The sequence below is a fragment of the Lissotriton vulgaris genome, chromosome 1_1, assembly GCF_964263255.1.
Source record: "Lissotriton vulgaris chromosome 1_1, aLisVul1.2, whole genome shotgun sequence".
Lineage (NCBI taxonomy): Eukaryota > Metazoa > Chordata > Amphibia > Caudata > Salamandridae > Lissotriton > Lissotriton vulgaris.
In genome coordinates, this window is record NC_141685.1 from 140841740 (window position 1) to 140861665 (window position 19926).

At 41.5% G+C, this 19926-nt stretch overlaps 2 protein-coding genes across 2 annotated transcripts in view; one reads left to right on the top strand and one right to left on the bottom strand.

Annotated features, from left to right (window-relative positions):
- Nucleotides 1–19926, top strand: part of LOC147737808 (uncharacterized) — a 450038-nt gene that overhangs the window by 282878 nt on the left and 147234 nt on the right. The gene's annotated exons all lie outside the window — the stretch shown is intronic.
- LOC147737813 (uncharacterized) lies at nt 1894–4938 on the bottom strand. Its single transcript, XM_086945551.1, has 3 exons — nt 3443–4938; nt 2583–3382; nt 1894–2498 (listed from the first exon to the last, which is right to left on the bottom strand). Exons 1-3 carry the CDS (start codon nt 4222–4224, stop codon nt 2041–2043), a joined length of 2040 nt encoding a protein of 679 aa, XP_086801677.1. The 5' UTR covers nt 4225–4938; the 3' UTR covers nt 1894–2040.

Consider the following 19926-nt stretch of genomic DNA (forward strand, 5'->3'; position numbering starts at 1 on the left):
GAAGTGCTCTCATTATCATCCGTGCTGGAAGAGATGGGAGCCTGGGGTGTCTGGTCACAGAAGCTCATTTACATACAAAGGGGGTGACAGCCTATTCACAACGCACAGCACAACTTGTTTACGTAAAGAGCTAGTACACAGAACACAGTAAAGTCGTGTCTCTTTTTTTCATTTTCTTTATTATATCCTGCACCTCGCTCTCTTCTTCTCTTTCTCTCATTTCAATTCATCATAAATTACTCAAATTCACTATTGCTTTATCAGCACGGCACAAGTCAGGGGGTAGCCACAGTTTGAAGGGGTACCCCTACTATTATCTAGAAACAGGACTCAGTTCCACTTGGCTCCTTAGCCTGCGACTGATAATTGTTACTTTGTGCCCCAGCACTGCAGACACAGGCCTCTGAGTGTTTGTTTGTGTGAGTGGCGCAAGAGAGGAACAGAGAACTTGACAAAATTAGCCCTTCTATTTCTTAATACATTGTAAATGTGAAACACTTTGGGGCTTAGGGGCTGGATAAAGATTAACATCAGGAAACAAACGCAAATTAAAAGCACATTTTATTTATTCGCTGAAAACTCTTTAAAAATTTAATTTCCAAGTTCCACATATCTGTTTAAAAATATTTACACTTTCAGTAATTTCCAAGTTTAGTTACAAACTAATAGCTGGAAAAACACATGATGTATAAAAACTGAAACCAAAAACATATTTTTACGTTATTTTATGTTTCTTGTTTTTAAAACAGGCCGTCAACCTTTCACATGAAAATTATTATAAGGGCCTGACATCACTTCTTGTGATGTCACTACATGTGATGTCACTGTGATTTGCATATGATAATGGGCTCCTTCACTATTTTCCTTATTTGTGCCCTGTTTATTTGCATGACATGGGTGTATAGGTATTAAAATAAACATATAAATTCACAGGTGTTCAGCCCGTTTCTCTGGTGATGTCACACATTGACATGTATTTGGCTGCTTCTTCTATTTTTAGGTGAGTACAAATAAAGTGTCGTTCCCCCTCCTTCCATTTCTCTCTTTTTCTCCCCCTTTGTCTCTCTCGCTCTCTTTATCTCTCCCCCTCTCTATCTCCCACACACTCCTGTTAGCATTAGCTTCATGAATCTCAGCGCCACTTCTGGCATTCATACAACAAATCCTTCAAAACATTTGAGGACAAGGGATAATCAGTGTGGAAGACGAGTTGCTGGAAGTGCAACTGATTGTCCTGGCACATATATGCTTTTGATGTGGGATTTCGCTATTTCATAACATTCTTCAAACAGAGTCTGCTGCTTACAGTGGCTCAATTCTGGTAAAAAGTAGAGTTTGGCAAGTCACAAAATGACTAGGAAGAGCCAGGTTGGAGAGGAGACACGGGATATAAAAATAGGTTATTTCTTGAACACCTGTGTTTCACTTTAGTTCATTACATATACTGCAGTGGCATTTGTTATTAGTAATGCATACATTTTACCAATGAAGCTTCATATCTTCAGAGCCCTGACAACATGTCCACTCTGGGTGTGTCGGGTTTATAGGTTTTATCACTATTTCGACAACTTAGCTGAAAATACCATTGTTAGTCCCAGTATTAATTCAGTGTTGCTTTTACAGGAAGTGTGATCAGGTGCGAGATAATTTTTTTCTTTGTATCTCTTCTTCATCAAATAAAAATGAAGAATGTATCTTTTAATCCACATTGTGTCACTTCCCACTGTGTATCCTGGTGCATCATATTGCCTTGCTTTGTGTACGGAAGTGAACAATCTCTGGAAACAAACACTTTTATAACTCTGCAAATACTGATATCTGTTTTTCTTCTTTACTGCTAGTCGGGTCTTCTATCAAAAGCCCTTCACACTTTCAGTACCCTTCTATGTTTTCTCCCTGTGTGTTCGCTGATGACTTTGTAGCTCTGATAATCGACTAAAGATCTTCCCACATTCATTGCACTTGAATGGTTTTTCTCCTGTGTGAGTTCGCTGGTAATACCTTAATGCTGAAGATCTGCAAAAGCTACTGTCACATTCACTACAATGATAGGGTTTCCCCCGTGTGTGTTCGCAGATGACTTCTTAGGTGTGATAACCGGCTGTAGCTCTTCACACATTCACTGCACTTGAATGGCTTTTCTCCTGTGTGCGTTTGATTATGTCTTTGTAGGGTTGATAACTGACTAAAGCTCTTTACACATTCACTGCACTTGAATGGTTTTTCCCCTGTGTGTGTTCGATTATGTGTTTGAAGGTGTGATAACCGACTAAAGCACTTTGCACATTCACTGCACTTGAATGGTTTTTCCCCTGTGTGTGTTCGATTATGTGTTTGAAGGTGTGATAATCGACTAAAGCACTTTGCACATTCACTGCACTTGAATGGTTTTTCCCCTGTGTGTATTCGCTGATTTTTTTGGAGGTTTGATAAGTGAATAAAGCACTTTGCACATTCACTGCACTGGTATGGTTGTTTCCCAGAGTGTGTTCGCTGATGTCCTTGTAGGTATTCTAATCGACTAAAGCTCTTCCCACATTTACTGCAGTTGAATGGTTTTTCCCCTGTGTGTGTTCGCTGATGTATTTGTAGGTCTGATAATTGACTAAAGCTCTTTAGACATTCATTGCACTTAAATGGTTTTTCTCCTATGTGAGTTCGCTGATGATTCCTTAATGCTGAAGAGCTGCGAAAACTACTGTCACATTCACTACAATGATAGGGTTTTTCCCCTGTGTGTGTTCGTTGATGACTTTTTAGGTCTGATAACTGACTAAAGCTCTTCACACATTCACTGCACTTGAATGGCTTTTCCCTTGTGTGTGTTCGCTGATGTCTTTGTAGGTCTGATAACTGACCACAGCTCTTCCCACATTCATTGCATTTGAATGGTTTTTCTCCTGTGTGAGTTCGCTGATGATACCTTAATGCTGAAGAGCTGCGAAAACTACTGTCACATTCACTACAATGATAGGGTTTTTCCCCTGTGTGTGTTCGCTGATGACTTTGTAGGTATGATAAATGATTAAAGGTCTTCACACATTCACTGCACTTGAATGGTTTTTCCCCCGAGTGTGTTCGCTGATGATTTTGTAGGCTTGATAAATGACTAAAGCACTTTGCACATTCAGTGCACTTGAATGTTTTTTCCCCTGTGTGTGTTCGATTATGTGTTTGAAGGTGTGATAACCGACTAAAGCACTTTGCACATTCACAGCACTTGAATGGTTTTTCCCCTGTGTGTATTCGGTGATGTGTTTGGAGGTTTATTAAACGACTAAAGCACTTTGCACATTCACTGCACTGGTATGGTTTTTCCCCGGAGTGTGTTCGCTGATGACTTTGTAGGTCTGATAACTGACTAAAGCTTTTCACACATTCACTGCACTTGAATGGCTTTTCCCTTGTGTGTGTTCGCTGATGTCTTTGTCGGTCTGATAACTGACTAAAGCTCTTCCCACATTCATTGCACTTGAATGGTTTTTCTCCTGTGTGAGTTCGCTGATGATTCCTTAATGCTGAAGAAAAGCGATAACTCCTGTCACATTCACTACAATGATAGGGTTTTTCCCCCAAGTGTGTTCGCTGATGACTTTGTAGGTCTGATAACCGACTACAGCTCTTCACACATTCACTGCACTTGAATGGCTTTTCCCCTGAGTGTGTTCGCTGATGTCTTTGTAGGTCTGATAACTGACTAAAGCTCTTCCCACATTCATTGCACATGAATGGTTTTTCTCCTGTGTGAGTTCGCTGATGATACCTTAATGCTGAAGAGCCGTGAAAACGTCTGTCACATTCACTACAATGATAGGGTTTTTCCCCCGTGTGTGTTCCCTGATGACTTTGTAGGTTTGATAAATGATTAAAGGTCTTCACACATTCACTGCAATGGTATGGTTTTTCCCCTGAGTGTGTTCGCTGATGTCTTTGTAGGAGATCTAATCGACTAAAGCTTTTCACACATTCACTGCATTTAAATGGCTTTTCCCCTGTATGTGTTTGCTGATGATTTTGTAGGTTTGATAACCTACTAAATGTCTTGACACATTCACTGCACTTGAATGGTTTTTGTCCTGTGTATGTTTGCTTATGAAGCTTGAGTAGTGATGACAAACTAAAGCTTTTGCTGCATGCGTATGATTCTTCTTTCTTGGTTAGTGTCTGTGGGTCGGGTATATATTTGTCTGTATCCCATAACTGTATTTCCTGATGGACCAACATGGCTGATAAAGCACTTGTGTTTTTCTCACACACTTTATATGTGTGCAGTATTTAGCACGTTTGATTTCTGTTTTAACAATAAAAGGCTATAGCCACCAAATATTTGCCAAACTCCTAATACATATTAGGTGTCTTTGTAGGTGATTGTGCCTTTAGATTGGATTATGGCTATGCACGCTTGCGGATAAAGATGTATCTTCCTTCTGCCGGTGCAAATTGGGACAGTCTGTTGTATTGTAGTAGAACTCCTCTTTCCTTTACCCGTCAGTTGTCTGGCTCCACTCTGTAGTGCTTTTCTCTGGTTACTGTGGTTTGGCCACAAAGAGTTAACAATTCATATAGAGGACTGAAGGATGGCTTGTCATCATTTTAGAAAACAGAGCACTGCGGTAATCACATCATACCAATCCCATGATCAAAGCTGGTGTTGGACACTTGTTTATGTAGGAGGTGATTTGTTATTGTTATTGCCCTAATTTTCCTAAGGTCATTTCTTCATCTTGTGGCGTTGAGGTGCACAGCTCACATTCTCACAATCACTGAACTGCCCTTGATGCTTCATCCGGGATCTGTCAGTTTGTGTGCAGGTTCCTCTGTCGCCGACTGCGCTGATGTTTTCCTGAATACTGTAGCTCATTATTTCTGCTATTATTGACGATTTACAGCATTCGCTTCATTATTGATGGTCATTTCATACATTCAAGGCTTGTTTTCTGCTGGATGTAAACATATTTAACATTACTAAATTGAAACATAATGGAATGATAATTCACAATGTTTAACTGGTTGTAAAAGACATTTCGGGGGAGATTTACCAAATCTCCACGCAATGCAGTGCAGCCCACCTCCCCGCACGAGGCTGCGCTTCATTGCGCTACTGGGTTGGCGCAGGAGAGCACCATATTTTCAAAGATATGGCTCTCTCCTTCCCTTTCCCTTGCGCCGGCACTGATTACAGCAGCCCTGCGCCATGCACACACCTTAGCACCAGAGAGCCAGCGTGTGTGAGTCCAGCATAGGTTTTGGACAGGAAGGACACCCTTCCTGTACAAAATACTATGCCTAGACATGATGGAAAGCTTTTCCCACTTTGTATACGTGTTGCACAGTGCAGCACGCATGCAAAGTCAGAAAAGGAAGGAGAAATGAAAGCATTTCTCCATCCTTGCGCCTAGTTTAAAAGGGTACCGTTTTCTCACGCTAAACCCAATCTACTGTATTTGGTAAATTGGGTTTAGCGTGAAAAACCTTGGGTGGTTGCACGGGAACGCCCATGCACCACCCTTGGCAGGCCCCCATGGCACAAAGTAATGCGACGCAGTGCTATGAGTGGCTTCACATTAATTTTACGTTATTTGCTTGAAAGTAAATTAGGAAAAAAGTATTTTGCGCTGTTTTGTGCCACTTTTGTGATGCAAACACGGCGCAAAATGTTAGTAACTCTCCCCCTTCTTCTTTACCGCCTTTGAAACTTAGCAAGGAATATTTCATCATACACAGATATTTAACTAAAAGTTCTGTTTATCAGGTGACATCTTATTAATGTCTGAAAAGGAGGCGATTTACCAGTGTTTTCAGAGTATCTTAGCAAAGTATGGGAGCTCACGGAGCACCCAAGTGCTAGAGGCATAGCTTAAGATAGACGCATGTGGTCAAGATTTCATTTAAAGAACAATACATTTAAGAAAAATAAATGGATGAGGCTGGGTTGCAAAATGTTCCGTAACTCTTTACAAAGTATACAACAAAAGTAACTCCATTCACACACTTCTTCTCGTTCCTTTCCTATTCACTTAAGATCATCTCATAAATCAACTCCTGTCTTTACCTTGCTGTTCATAAGTCACCTTTGACACTTTCAACAGCTCCCTTGGTTCAAGCATTTCTGGTTTCTTCTAACCTGGAAGATTGGAACATTATTGTGAGTTGAGGGGGTTTACTATCGCCATAACATCTGTCCATCTCCATGAAAATGGTGAAGCTTACAGCACCCGGTTCTGGCCCTGAATGGCAACTTTATTAAGCAAGTCTTTAGTTCTTTCTAAAGTAGATAAAGTTCTGTAAGATGCAGCTCCTTCCGGGGCTTTTGTGTAAAACAGCGCGAGGGGTTCACTGTAAGGCCCGTCCTTTACATTATACACGCAGATAAGGCAAACAAACGTTGATTCATATAATTTAATATTCAACAATATCAGTCATTTAGTACTTATAGAGATTCAATCACAACCAATAATTTACCGGACATATCCCTGCAGCAGATGTGTGCATATTAATCTTAATTCCCCCTTTTCCACCATTACATGGCATCTGACATGATGTTGTCTGTTTGGGGCCCTGGATGCCAGTTTGTGACTGGATGGGCATTTGGTAGAGCGGGAGGAGGTGACAGTTATCCACGGGTGATGCAGCATTTCTACCTTTCCATATTTCTCATATTCAAGTTTACCTAATTTCCTGTCCTTTGGCCCCCATACTGCCCTCTGGCTGCGCACTCACTCTGTGGGGTTCTTCAGAAGTCAGATAATGACCTGATAGTCACAATGCCATGGATCTCACTTCTTCTACAACACTTATTGCAGACATAGGGCCTAGTTAGGAGTTTGTCCAATGGATTATTGCCTCAAAACTAGGGGTGGAGGACGAATTCCGCTCTGCCGGCAGACCTCGCAAAGTTTTGCCCACTCCGTTCCAAAAAACTCCATGAAGTGATGCAGAACAGAGTTTTTTTCTCAAGCGGTTCGCCAACGGTAATGTGACGAGTGCTTGTGAGAAAATATAACGTGCTAGACCTCCTGGTGAGATTTTCCATTGCGGGAGGTCGTGGCAGGTCTCGACCACTCGAGTGTAGAAATCTGCCATTCTCGTTGATGAAGTTGCCACTCGATTAGAATGTCAATTCGAGCAGCAGAAAGCAGCAGCGCCCTCTGGCACTAGCGGAAGTCCCCAGAGTGCAGCAGGTTTCCCTGCCACTTCGTGGAGTTCACCGGAGTAAAACTGTGTGAACTACACCAAGGCCTAATCAAAACGTGACAGATATCCTGTCTGCCTTATTATAATTGCCACAGGATGTAATGCATTTTTAATGGGGCGTGCAGGATACCTGTCACATTTGTGATGGAATAAACCATCCGCTGAAATCTAAATAAGGCCTTTGGCGTACATTGTTTCCAGTGTGGCTAGCTGGGCTTGAAGGATCTTGTAGTTTGTGGGTCTCTCACTGCTTTGAGGTCACAGCCAGGCAGGACCTCTGTCAGCAGTGCCTTGTGCAGATCTTCCTTCCAGGCAGGACTTCTCGCAGCTTTGCCCTGTGCAGACCTTTCTTCTAGACAGGGTTTTTTGTCAGCTGTGTCTCGTGCAGATCTTCCTTCCAGGGAGGACTACTGTCAGCCGTGCCTTGTGCAGATCTTCCTTCCAGGCAGGGCTTCTGTTGCTTGCACCTTGTGTAGATCTTCCATCCAGGCAGGGCTTTTGTCAGCTGTTCATTGTGTAGATCTTCCTTCCAGGCATGACGTGTGTCGCTTGCAGCTTGTGCAGATCTTCATTCCAAGCAGGGGCTTCTGTCAGCTGTGCATTGTGCATATCTTCGTTCCAGGTAGGGCTTCTGACTGCTGTGACCTGTGCAGAGCTTCCTCCAAGGCTGGACTTCTGTCAGCAGCATCTTGTGCAGATCTTCATTCCAGACAGGAATTCTGCATTTTGTCAGTCGTGCCTTGTGCAGATCTTCCTTCCGGGAGGAGGGGTCTAATGTTAGTTGTGCTTTGTGCAGGTCTTCCTAACTAGGCAGAACTTCTGTCAGCTGCGCCCTGTGCAGATCTTCCTTCCAGGCATGGCTTGTGTCGCTTGCACCTTGTGTAGATCTTCCATCCAGTCGGGACTTCTGTCAGCTGTGCCCTGTGCAGATCTTCCTTCCAGGTAGGGCTTCTGTCAGCTGCGACCTGTGCAGATCCTCCTCCCAGGCAGGACTTCTGCAGATCTTCCTTCCGGGGGAGGGGGGGTTTATGTCAGTTGTGCCTTGTGCAGATCTTCCTTCCAGGCAGGGCTTCTGACAGCTGTGCCTTGTGCAGATCTTCCTTTCAGGCGGCAGTGTATTTGTCCATTTCATTTCTTTGTGTTGTCAGATGGCCTTTTGGCTTCACCATTTCCTTCGTAGTTGCCACTACATGGATGTCGGAGGCCAGCCTGCAATATGTCGAAATACGCTCCTCCACGCTGCTTTCACAAGTCCAGGTTGTTTACCTCCTATCCACCACTCATCACCCTCACCTTGCCCAGTTCCATGCTACCAACGTCCACTCTCAATCCTCTTCACTGCGTCACCACCTTGAGGCGAAATCAGGGGATCATCCCTGTGTCACCAGCTACCATTTTGTGTTTTCTTTTTCCTGTTCCCACGAGACTCGAGGGATCGTGGTATTTCTTTTACAATTTTTTTTCTTATTGTCCTGCCCCGTTATAATATTTTCTTTTTACTTCAGGGCAGGTTACTAAGTTCCTCACTCCTGCAATGGCTGCTAGCAGCATTTTTCTCATGTTGCTGGTATCCAATCATAGTGCTCGCTCTTGCAGGAGTCTGACTCCCGTGGGAGAGAGATAGCCCAAGGAAAAGTTTGCTGGGCCAATCAGAAAACTTCATTTTTAAATTGCTGCTCCCAACAGTCCAGATATATTCAATTATTTTACAACCATAATTTCACAAAACCTTCTGAACAGATTTATACCAAATCATAAAAAGCACAATTTGCGGACCATGGTCTAGCTTCCTGCTGAACTTGAGGCAATTCCATTCAGCAGTTTATATAGAAGTCTATGGAAAAAGCATAGGGATTTTGCATTTTGGGACCCTCCTTTTTTCTCGGCCATCGCCTGATCAATCATCCCCCAACTTTCTTTGCAAAAACTAGTCAAAAAGGAGGACTTTTTTGGAAAGTTTGTGGAGATTCATAAAACGGTCCCAAAGTTATTGGGAAGACAAAAAATGCTTTTCCTAAGGAAGAGCAGAAGTAACTAAATGAACGTAGTGGAATTACTGAAAACAAGCTTCAACATAGCCAATAGGTCTCGCATGATGGACCTTATAAGTATTTAGCCATGCAGCACATTATACTGGGTGCTACACCATCTACTGCTACTTCATGGGCTAAAAACGTCCTGTTGGACACTAGCATAAGAGTCTAGCAAACAAAAAAAAGTTGAAATTGTAAATATTTTTTTTCTTTTCTTATTGTTTTTTGTACAAAGCATACATACAATCTTACAAAAACAAAACAGTGCATTGTGGATGATCACTTGCAAAGCCTGTAGGGTGGATGGTTCATCTGGGAACATAGGGTATAATCGTTTGTGAGCTCCCTGTAGCCTATGATATGTGAATCTAAAAAGCAGTGTGGGGTTGCTTATATAGTCAAGTTTATCAAGGTCTATGAAGACGAAATCGTCGAATAGATCTTCCATCTTGTCTATTTCCACTTTATGAAGTAGTTCCATTCCCACCTTGTCTTGGGTGACAGATAACTCTGGATGGTGTTGCAGTAGTAGTGCTGGTGCATATAGCGGCAATCTATTCGCTAATTTGCACATCTTCTGCCAGGCCAGATTGGTGGTGCGGATTGTGTTTATCTCATGTTTGCCCATATGTGTGCGTAGGTGTGGAAGAATATTATGTAGTGGTATGGGGTATGTGTCACCATCCTCAACTGCCGTTTGTGGTAGATACCTAATTGGGTGGTACCAGTAGTGAACATAGTGTGCTTGTGCACACAGGTAGTATAGTAAAAAAATTGGGAACTTTGAAGACGCCCTCTGAGTAGGGCAGAGTTAGTGTAGAGAGGTCGATATGCGCTGGTTTACCAGCCCATATGAGTCGGGTAATCATGGATGACAACCTGCGAAATACAGACGATGGCGGTGTGATGGAAATGTTGTTGAAGAGGTAAAGAAGTTTAGGTAATATAACTATCTTAATAACAGCCATGTGGTCTGCCAGTGATAGAGGCAGTTTAATCCACCTCTCTACTTTATCCTCTAGCTTACTAATAACCATACCATAGTTTTCCCAAACAACCACCGCAAGGTGCCGGTGATGCCAGATCCTGTTGTGTTCTTATCTAGGACCCTAATTCAATATTCCCGATTTATGCCCTTGTGAGGTTATAATCAATAATGTCCTGACAAAAGCATAAGAATCGGATTCATATTCAGTAATAGCTCATACAATCCAAAGCACAGCATGCCTACTCCCATCGACTCCTAGAAAGCACAACAAGTTCTCTAAACAAACCAAACCTCCAGCAACCTAGGAAATCCCCGTTTGTTTTTGTTTTGATTTCGTCCTAGAACTCCTGTGAAGCACTGTAAGAACGGCCAGTTCTTAGTGACATCTTTATTGACGTCTTATGTCCACCCTTACGTCAAACCCGGCACCTTTCAGGTATAAATATACCAACGTTGCTTAAGCAAATACACGGTAGTGGTTTTGGAGCAGAGCAGCTATCTACTTGCCCGAGAGCACAGCTGATGCGAGAGCCCACAGATGCTGCCCCTCCCTTTTGACGCACTGAGAGAGCCGCTGTCTTTTCTCCTGCCGAGAAAACCCAGCTCCGGTGTTCTCAGCCGCCTTCGCGGGCTGCTGGGATATCGAGTCCTGAAAGAGAGATACCAGACCTCCTGCATTCTATCACCCAGGTACGGAGCTGACTAAATCCTTAAAGAGAATTCTTGAATCAGATCCTTGGCAAAACCAACTTAACTTAAACTGCTACTTACTTACTCCTTCCCAGTATTAGGCTTAGGTCAGGTACACCGGGGTAGGCGTAGTTAGAAGCACCAGTTGAGTACGTTAGTCAATGTATATATGTATGTATATATTTTATCCATTTTAAAGTATCTTATGGCTAAGAAACCATATCAATGCTTTTACAGTATTTTACAGTATTATTTCATAATACTCCTTTTACTGTACGCACTTTACTTTATATTAGGTATTGCAATTATGGCAATTCATCTCTCTTGCATGAGAAAGAAGACTGCTCAATAAATAACACCTTTTATTGAAAACGCCCGTCTCTCTTTTCTCTGCACTCTGGTGAAACTAAGTACGCACAAAAGACTGAGTGAAATAGCTGTCTATTGTTTTCACACAACTCTAGAGATACACTCTTATTCTGAGGGAGCAAAGTTGTCATGTTATATGGTTGTCAGAAGCTAATCCCTTCTTGTCTATCCAGGGAGGTTAAATTCCTCCTCGTTTATTCGAGAAAGTTTCTAGTGACCTCTGAGCTAGCTGGCATACCTTAAGTCTAATATAGTCAGTAGAGGCCTAGTTGACCTCAGTCCTACGTCTACACTGCTGAATATATTATTCCAATGCGCAGAGCCTATTGGGAATATAGGAACTACACTACATGGCGCCCAACGTTTGGTAAGGCGATAAATCTAACGCAAGACGTTAGAGTAACTCAGTCGTGCTTTTTCACACAGACCCTTTTTCCCGTAAATACTCCAAAAGACCTCTGGAGTGGGTAAGAGGTTAAAATCCGCCAGAACTTAGTAGGAAGAGATTCCTATGTAGAGTTTTTGGTTTAGTCAACGTTGAAGGATACAGTGTTCCAAAATATTGTGCACCTAATCTTTGTTTCCTTGAAACTTGATCTGCAACAAAAACCTTGTCTCCTACAGAATGACCCGAATGCTATACTCATTCCGGTCAATATAAGAAAAACTATAACTCTTAAGCTTATAAAAAACAGACTGACATCACGAGGTGGTACAGTCATATTCGTGATAGAGGCCCATGAATATCTTCAGACAGAGGTATTCTATTCATGGATAAACTTTCCAGCAGTAAACGCTGTAACACACGACTTCCACTATTATAAAATAGAGGAACCTCCGGATGAATACACTTCTTTCGAGGACATTGAAATCTCATTAAATTACCAAGAGCACCTGCTCTGGTTTAAAGGCACCCTAAAACATAATAATCACATCACCAGGCTCGGTCCACTAGGTAGACCAGGAGCAACGTGGCCGGTTCTAGCCAGCTACACACCACATCCAGACATCGAAAAAATGTCAGACCGGGAACTTTTAGTCCAGCTGAAAGTACTAATTAAAATACATAGACAATTAGTCCAATATGTAATGCGGACTTCAACAGTCCAACCAGCTATTAACATTCCACAGCTGAACCCTTATCAGGGAAACGCAAACAAAATTACACCACAGAACATACACTCATGTCTTGGTAAAACACCCGTAAAAAGGGAACAAATTCCGTTCTGGCTAGCACAAACGATAACTCAAATAGAGGCAGTATTTCCAAATACTACCCCTAATGAGAAACACAGAATTCTGACCATCTACCTTCCAATGGGGATCGCACCACATGTGGAGGATTGTGACACTTGGGGCACAGTCTTTGCTTCTATTTACACAAAAACACATGGTGTTCCGTCCATGGCGGTAATACCAGATGTACTAAGACGGATTCAAAATGAATACGGTCCAAAACCTGCTTTAACTCTGGGTATGAAATTACTGAAAGACTTTAAGCAGGTCCCGGCTATATTATTAGCCAACATAAAAGGAGAAACAGCATCTGTGGCGATCCGCCAGAAATTGAAAGAAACAGATATAACAGACCAACCAATTGAACTTGCCAGAATCATAGAAAAATCCTATGAATAACTAGGTAGAGATAGTTTGGGTGCGAAACCGGTAAAACCCCCAACTAACTGAAAATCCTGAAAAGATATTTATTAAAAATAATCTAAACACTCCACAAAATAGCTGGGATGGAAATAAACAATCCACTCCCAAAGAACAAAGATTCCAGTCCAGAGGAAGGTCTCCTCGACGGAGAGAAAGATCTCCGGACCGAGAAGACAAGTCTCCCGAAAGGGAGCCCTCTGAAAAAAGATACAACCTTAGAGATAGGGATAAAATAAGAAAACCTGACAGCTATCAAGATATTGATACACGTCCCTCTCGATCCTTCTCACTCAATCTTTCTCGATCTTCCTCACAGAAATCGGAAAGAAGAGGACGAGCAGAACAAAGAGAAGAGCACGTCAAGTCCAAAGACAAGGAACCTGCTCATCGAAGTAAAAAATTACCAATTCCAAGAAAGAAGGTAGCCAGTATTAAAATAATCAAACATGCCGAGGATACTGAGGACACAGCTGAAAAACGGAGAGTGGGCCCAGACAGCGCAGCAGAAGTGACAATAGCTCACAAGATCCTGATGAATCATCTGGAGACAGTGGACACAAATGAATACATTCAGGTGGAAAATGCAGATACCAGAGTTAGCAAACCTCATAAAATATACGAAATAACATTGCGTATAGAGGGAGATAAGACTAGGAAAGTAAGGGGTCTGTTTTGGGATAACGTTTCAAAAGGCTATGACATCTTATTAGCTGAGAATGACTGGCCACCAGAGTTTGTCAGGGAGTGCCCTCATGGCGAAGAAATGATTATGCCTGCCTTCTCAAATCATATTCCAATTCATAGAAAATACATATATGCAAGAAAATGGGCAGTAGCCCAAGCTCCTGCATTATATAAAAATTATGTAGGATGGGATGAGGACTCCCCTCCTCACAAAATCCAGTTAAAATGTCAACCAACTGCACAAAGGCAGTACCCAATTAAGCAAGAAGCTAAGGGCCCGATGTAGGTGTCCATTTACCGACCGGTAACGGCCGATTTCGGCCGTTACCGACCGGTAAATAGACATTCCTGATGTAGGTGAGCTATTTTACCAATTCGGTAAATTTACCAAATCTGTAAATTTACCGAATCGGTAAAATACCGAATCGGTATTTTTACCGATTCGGTAATTTCCTAATGTAGGTGGGACTCTTCTGAGTCCCATAGGCCAGTCAGATTCGGTATTTTACCATCCAATCCTATTGGATGGTAAAATACCGAATACAGGTGTGCATGCACATGTGTGCATGCACACCAGTGCCATGTGGCACACAGACGTGCCTGAATTCAGGGTGCTAGAGGGTGTCAAAGTGACACCCCCTGCACCCTTGCAAAATTCGGTATTTACCGATTTGGTAAATACCGAATAGGTAATGCCCATTGATTCCTATGGGCTTCAATGCCCATAAGAATCAATGGGCATTACCGATTCGGTATTTACCGAATCGGTAAATACAGATTCCTTCCGATTCAGTAATTTTTAAAATAAAATTACCTACATCTGCCCTTCTCTTTTTGACCACTTCTTAAATACCGATTCGGTATGATTCGGTATTTATGAAGTGGTAAAAAAGATTTACCTACATCGGGCCTTAAAAAACAAGTCAGGGAGATCTTAGATCAACTTGAATACCAAGGGGTGATCGAAACATGCACCTCTCAAATGAACAATCCTTTGTTTCCTGTCTCCAAACCAGAGGACTCGTATCGTCTAGTCTTGGACTACAGACACCTTAACTCATGTTGCAAGACATTTGCAGTACAAAACTCACACAGTGCAGCACTAATGAATAACATCATTCGCAAAAAATACAAAACAACATTAGCCATCTCTAATGGATTCTTTTGTCATAACATTGCACCTGAAAGCAGGTATTTAACCGTTTTCTCAATAATGGGTTCACAGAAAAATTTCTTTCGACTCCCACAGGGATTCAAGAATAGCCCAGGATTATTCTCAGCAAGGGTAACAGAGTTACTACAAATATATGATGATGAGGCATTATCTTATGTCGATGACATCTATCTCACAGATGATGACTTGGATACTCACTTGAAAAGAGTGAACACGATAATACTTGGGTTCGCAGCAGAGGGTTACAAATTCAACTTTAAAAAGTCACGAATTGCCCATCTAACTATCCTGTTTTTAGGATATGAATTATCAAGTGAAGGCAAAAGCCTAGCAGACAACTTCTTAGAAAAGTGTGCTGTGCTCCAAGCACCAAAAACGCTGAAGTACTTACAATCAATACTAGGTTTCAAGAATTTCGGAAGAACTTACATTCTAAATTATGCAGAGAGGGTTAAACCTCTCTATGAATTAATAAAACCAGATTTTAAACCAATCAATTGGACTCAGAAACACACAATAATTTTGAGATCATTGCAAACAGACGTTAGCTAAAACAAAATTATAAACTCACGACAACACACATAACCTTGTAATACGAATCATCCCAGGAAGATGCGGATTCACGTACCTGACCTCTAATGAGGGAGAAACGGTACCAATAGCTTACAAATCACAGTTGTACACACATAATGAAAAAACATTCAGTCTTACAGAAAATATTGTAAATGCGGTTCAAACTGCTGTAGCAAAAGAGAGAGCCCAAGCCCAAGGCAAAAGAAGAACTGTTTTTACAGCAGAATCAGCCCTTGAGGCGTTATTAAGCCTAGTTAATCTAAAAATGGTGGCATCAGATCCAAAATGGATACAGTGAGAAAATTCTCTTGCTGCAGAAGACGTAAAATACTATTTTGACCCGAACATGAAAGAACGGAGAGATCTAAAATACGAAGAAGAATATACTCTGCCAATCAAAATTCTGCCTCTACAACAGTACTCTTGTGTAATCTATATGGACAGATTTGCACAACATTACGATGTGGATAATAAATCCTACAATGCAGCGTGCACGATTGTTAAAGGTCGCTGGCGCTGTGGTAAATTCAGACAAAAAATAACAAAAACTGAATCACTGAGAAACTGTTCGGCTCAGCTCGCTGAAATCAGATCTTTTAAGATGGCGCTTGAAAATGCCGATCGTGAATTCCCGACACTAATAGTGTGCGATTCGCATTTCTGTGTCAAATCTTACAATATTGACTTACAGAACTAGATTCAAAACGATTACAAAGATGACACAGGTGCCACAATAAAGCATAAGAAGCTTTGGGAACAGGTGGTTCTTTTGCAGAAAGAACTACGAAAGACTCACGTGATACATACACTGAGTCATCAACGTGATGGCGTTCACGTTGCAGGGAATTCATTGGCTAATACAGCCACAGCGGAAGCAACTCAACCGGCTTTCGTAGCCACAAAAAAGCGTTCAGAAAAATACATAGACGGGGAAACCATGCTGGTGGTAAAAACGTCTTCAAAAGGCGACTGTGCAGCACTACCCGTGAACTATCCACTCAATTATACATACATAATTGATGCAAACTCCGTTCCTTTTGCTCGAATCCCTGGACTGGGGGATAGAGTAATTCCAAACACGAACAGGAGAATCTTTTGAATAGCGGACGCACACATGGGATTAGGTCTAAGGCACCAAGAGATCAAGAAATCTCTGAAATAATTACAATCAGAATACTGGTGGCCGGGGATGAGCCTGCAACATTATAAATTTGCAAAGAGCTGTCCAAACTGCAACAGAGATCGCAGTTGCGAATCAACCGGAGTATTGCCGCGGCCCTTCTTGTAGTTAGCATAAGGCTATCTATGCATATATCCAGTGTCCCATTAATTTCCTTTTAAGACTAGATTCACTTAAAAATACAGACACCAGCGCTCGGCTGACGCCAGATAAAAGATTTGCAAATCTTTATCGGCACATACGCAATTGGCATGCTACATTCTGACCAGGGTCCTGCTTTTAGCTCTCGAGCTTATAAGGAGGCCATGACCGGCATGGGCTTTGCATTGCGGTACTCTTGTCCCTTCCATCCTGAGGGAAATGGGATTGTGGAAAGAAAAAACCAGGACATAAAGCAATCCATAACGGCGAGGGTATTAGGTTCGGGTGATGGGTGGGTCCAACATTTAACAAGTGTCCAACGTAGTCTTAACAATCTGCCAAGAAATTCTCTAAAAGGTTTCAGCCCGTACGAACTATTGTTCAGAACTAGAATGCATATTCAGGACTTAGATAGTCAGACTTCAGTGGTAGAAAGAAAATGCTTTGATATCAAAGATCGTTTGGCTGTTTTACAGGACTTAAATGAAAAAAGAAAAGACCTGAGCAACATAAAGTTAAAACAGGCCTGTCTGGATTCCAAAGATCGGAGATCTGGTCAGAGAGAAGATCGCGGTGAAGAAGGAATTTGGGCCTTCTTACAGAAAAGCAGTACCTGTCAGTGGAACAAGACCAATCGTACTACCGCCCCCTTGCTGGCAAAAAGGAGAACCGAGTTGTATCAATCGACCTGGTAAAACCACAATCATGTGGCCAATAATAAGTAGTAGGCCCAGTGGGCTCCCAAGAAATAGCAGAACACCCAAATTTGCTACAATCCAAGAGGTTCAAACTGAGAGACTAATCACATTTCATAAACCTGCAGTGAATAAAAAAGGACTATGCAATAATGCAGTGGAACTTGTGCCTCTTGAAACCCAAATTACAACAGTTCGTCAAGAAACACCTGTCTACGACGATGTAGCATCAGACTATGCTAATGAAAGAAAATATGAAAAAACAAAAGAGAATTCGGAAGCAATTCCAACAATTGACAGAACTGCATCTGGCTACTTCATCAGTTTCGATAACGTTTCTGAAGATCCAAGCGAACCTGAAGAAACGCCAACAACAAAAACTTTCAAAGACAAATTAACTGAACTCTTTCATCAACTCAAAGAAACCTATCTGATTTCTCCATGGATTGAATTTTGGATTGTGTTAGGTGTACTTTTCCTCCTGCTTTGGCTCATCATGGTACTTTGTTTGGGAAAATTCATTGAGGGAAAATACAGTACAATGGACACAGCAAGTCAGAACACCAACTTGGTCCTAAAGCCACACAAATCATCTCACACCGAGAAAAGAGAACTATCATCAGTGAATGTCACAGCCATTCCAATACCCGGTGGGGTAGCTTGGGACAAAACGGATTCCGAAATCTATGGCCCGGTTGAACTCTTGAAATATCAACATCAGTTCAAGGTTTCATTAAGTGACTTTGTGAAACCAAGTACATTCTCTGATGATTGGGACTTTGAAAGCATAAATAATATGATGTCAGATTTAGTAATGTCAGCAAAATTTACTGAACATTATTACTTACAGGGTTCGTCGAATTATGAACAGATGTACTCTTACAATCACATTGCACATCACTATTTACATAAATCTGCTCAACCTAGAAATGTTTTTAAGTATAATCAATGGGAACATTGTGCAACTCCACCTAGAAGCAGTTCGAAAACATTTTATGAGAAATTCCCATATTTCTCAGGGTTCAACACAAGTGATGCAGATACGTTTTATTTTAAACTGTTAGGGATAAAAACAATGTTGACAAATACTAAATTGATTTATTCTGAAACATTTTATGAGAAAATGATTACATTTGGTTTTGAATTCTGAAAAAACAACATTGAAACAAAAAACATCTGGGGTACAAAAGAATGGCAGGTCCACTGTTTAGAAGCATTATTTAGAGCCTACATGATCCCAGAACAAATAACATTCTTGAATGACACCATTCAACAGACTACTTGTCTTGGCCTAGCTAAGATTAAAGACTTAAACAAACCATCTATTCCAAAGCCGATACCTGATAGTAACACCACTACAGATGTTGAGATAGACGTATCCCATATTTTACACCAAAACAGAACACATCCTGATTGGAAAAAGTGGTTGATCTGGCCGACAGACACAAATACCTGTCAAGATAGATTCCTGAACAAAAAACAGGGGTTCAAAATGACCAGCCCAGACCCTAGATACTCCCAGAGACAATATCCAGGGATAGTAACAACCTACAGTGTAGGGAAACTATGCCTTGAGTGGCTAAATGAATCCACACTGGCTGAAATTAAGCAACACTTGACTTTACTTAAAGACGGTGCTGACTTGCGTGATTTCATAATGGGACCACGCAAACAGCGTCAAAAACGTTTCATAGCGGCCAGTATATATATATATAATGCAAATTGAAACAGCAGAGAAAATACGAGAAATTGATCGTATTAATTTGGAAAGATCACTTTCTGTTGTGGACAATGGGTTAATGACTCTGTCCTCCAGAATATATTCACCGGACAGTATTGTATCATCTGCTATCGATATAATAGATCAGGACTTACTAATGTAACAACAAAGTCAGTCCCAATTGCGTTCTATTGTACAGCTCGGCTGGACGTTGCAAAATCTGCGTTCAGGCTACGTGCCATGGCGTTTGATAAACACAACGTCATTATTTTCTATCTTTAACCTTACTGATAAACAAATCAGTTTGGCACAAAAAGGAGCAGACTATACGATTTTGAGCATTGAAAAACTTGAGAGATTACCATTGACAGTGTCAGAAAGACCTGTCATTGAATGGATAATACACGGAATAATAACAATTCCGATAACAACTTTACAATTTAAATACTGCCAAGAGTATATACCAGCAGGCCAGTATGAAAGGTTGGGTAAAGGGTACATTAAGTCATCATGGAAATTACCTTACACACACACACATGCTATAGTGAAAAGAAACAGAATGTATTTCTTAGTAGTAACAATTGTAAACAATCAGTAAGTGGTATACTTCTGTGCCAAGGTATTAATTTGCATGGGGCCTGTGAGGGGACTTCAAATAACCTTTCATGTCACCAGCACGGCACACCTGCAACACAAATAGAGCCATTCTTTAGACGGCTTTCTAACGGGGGCTATATTCTAATAGTGGACCACAGCTGTTGTGGCATGGTGCCAGGAAAAGCCTATCTCGTAAGTGTTAGTTCCATGGTCACTTGCAGTATGCAAG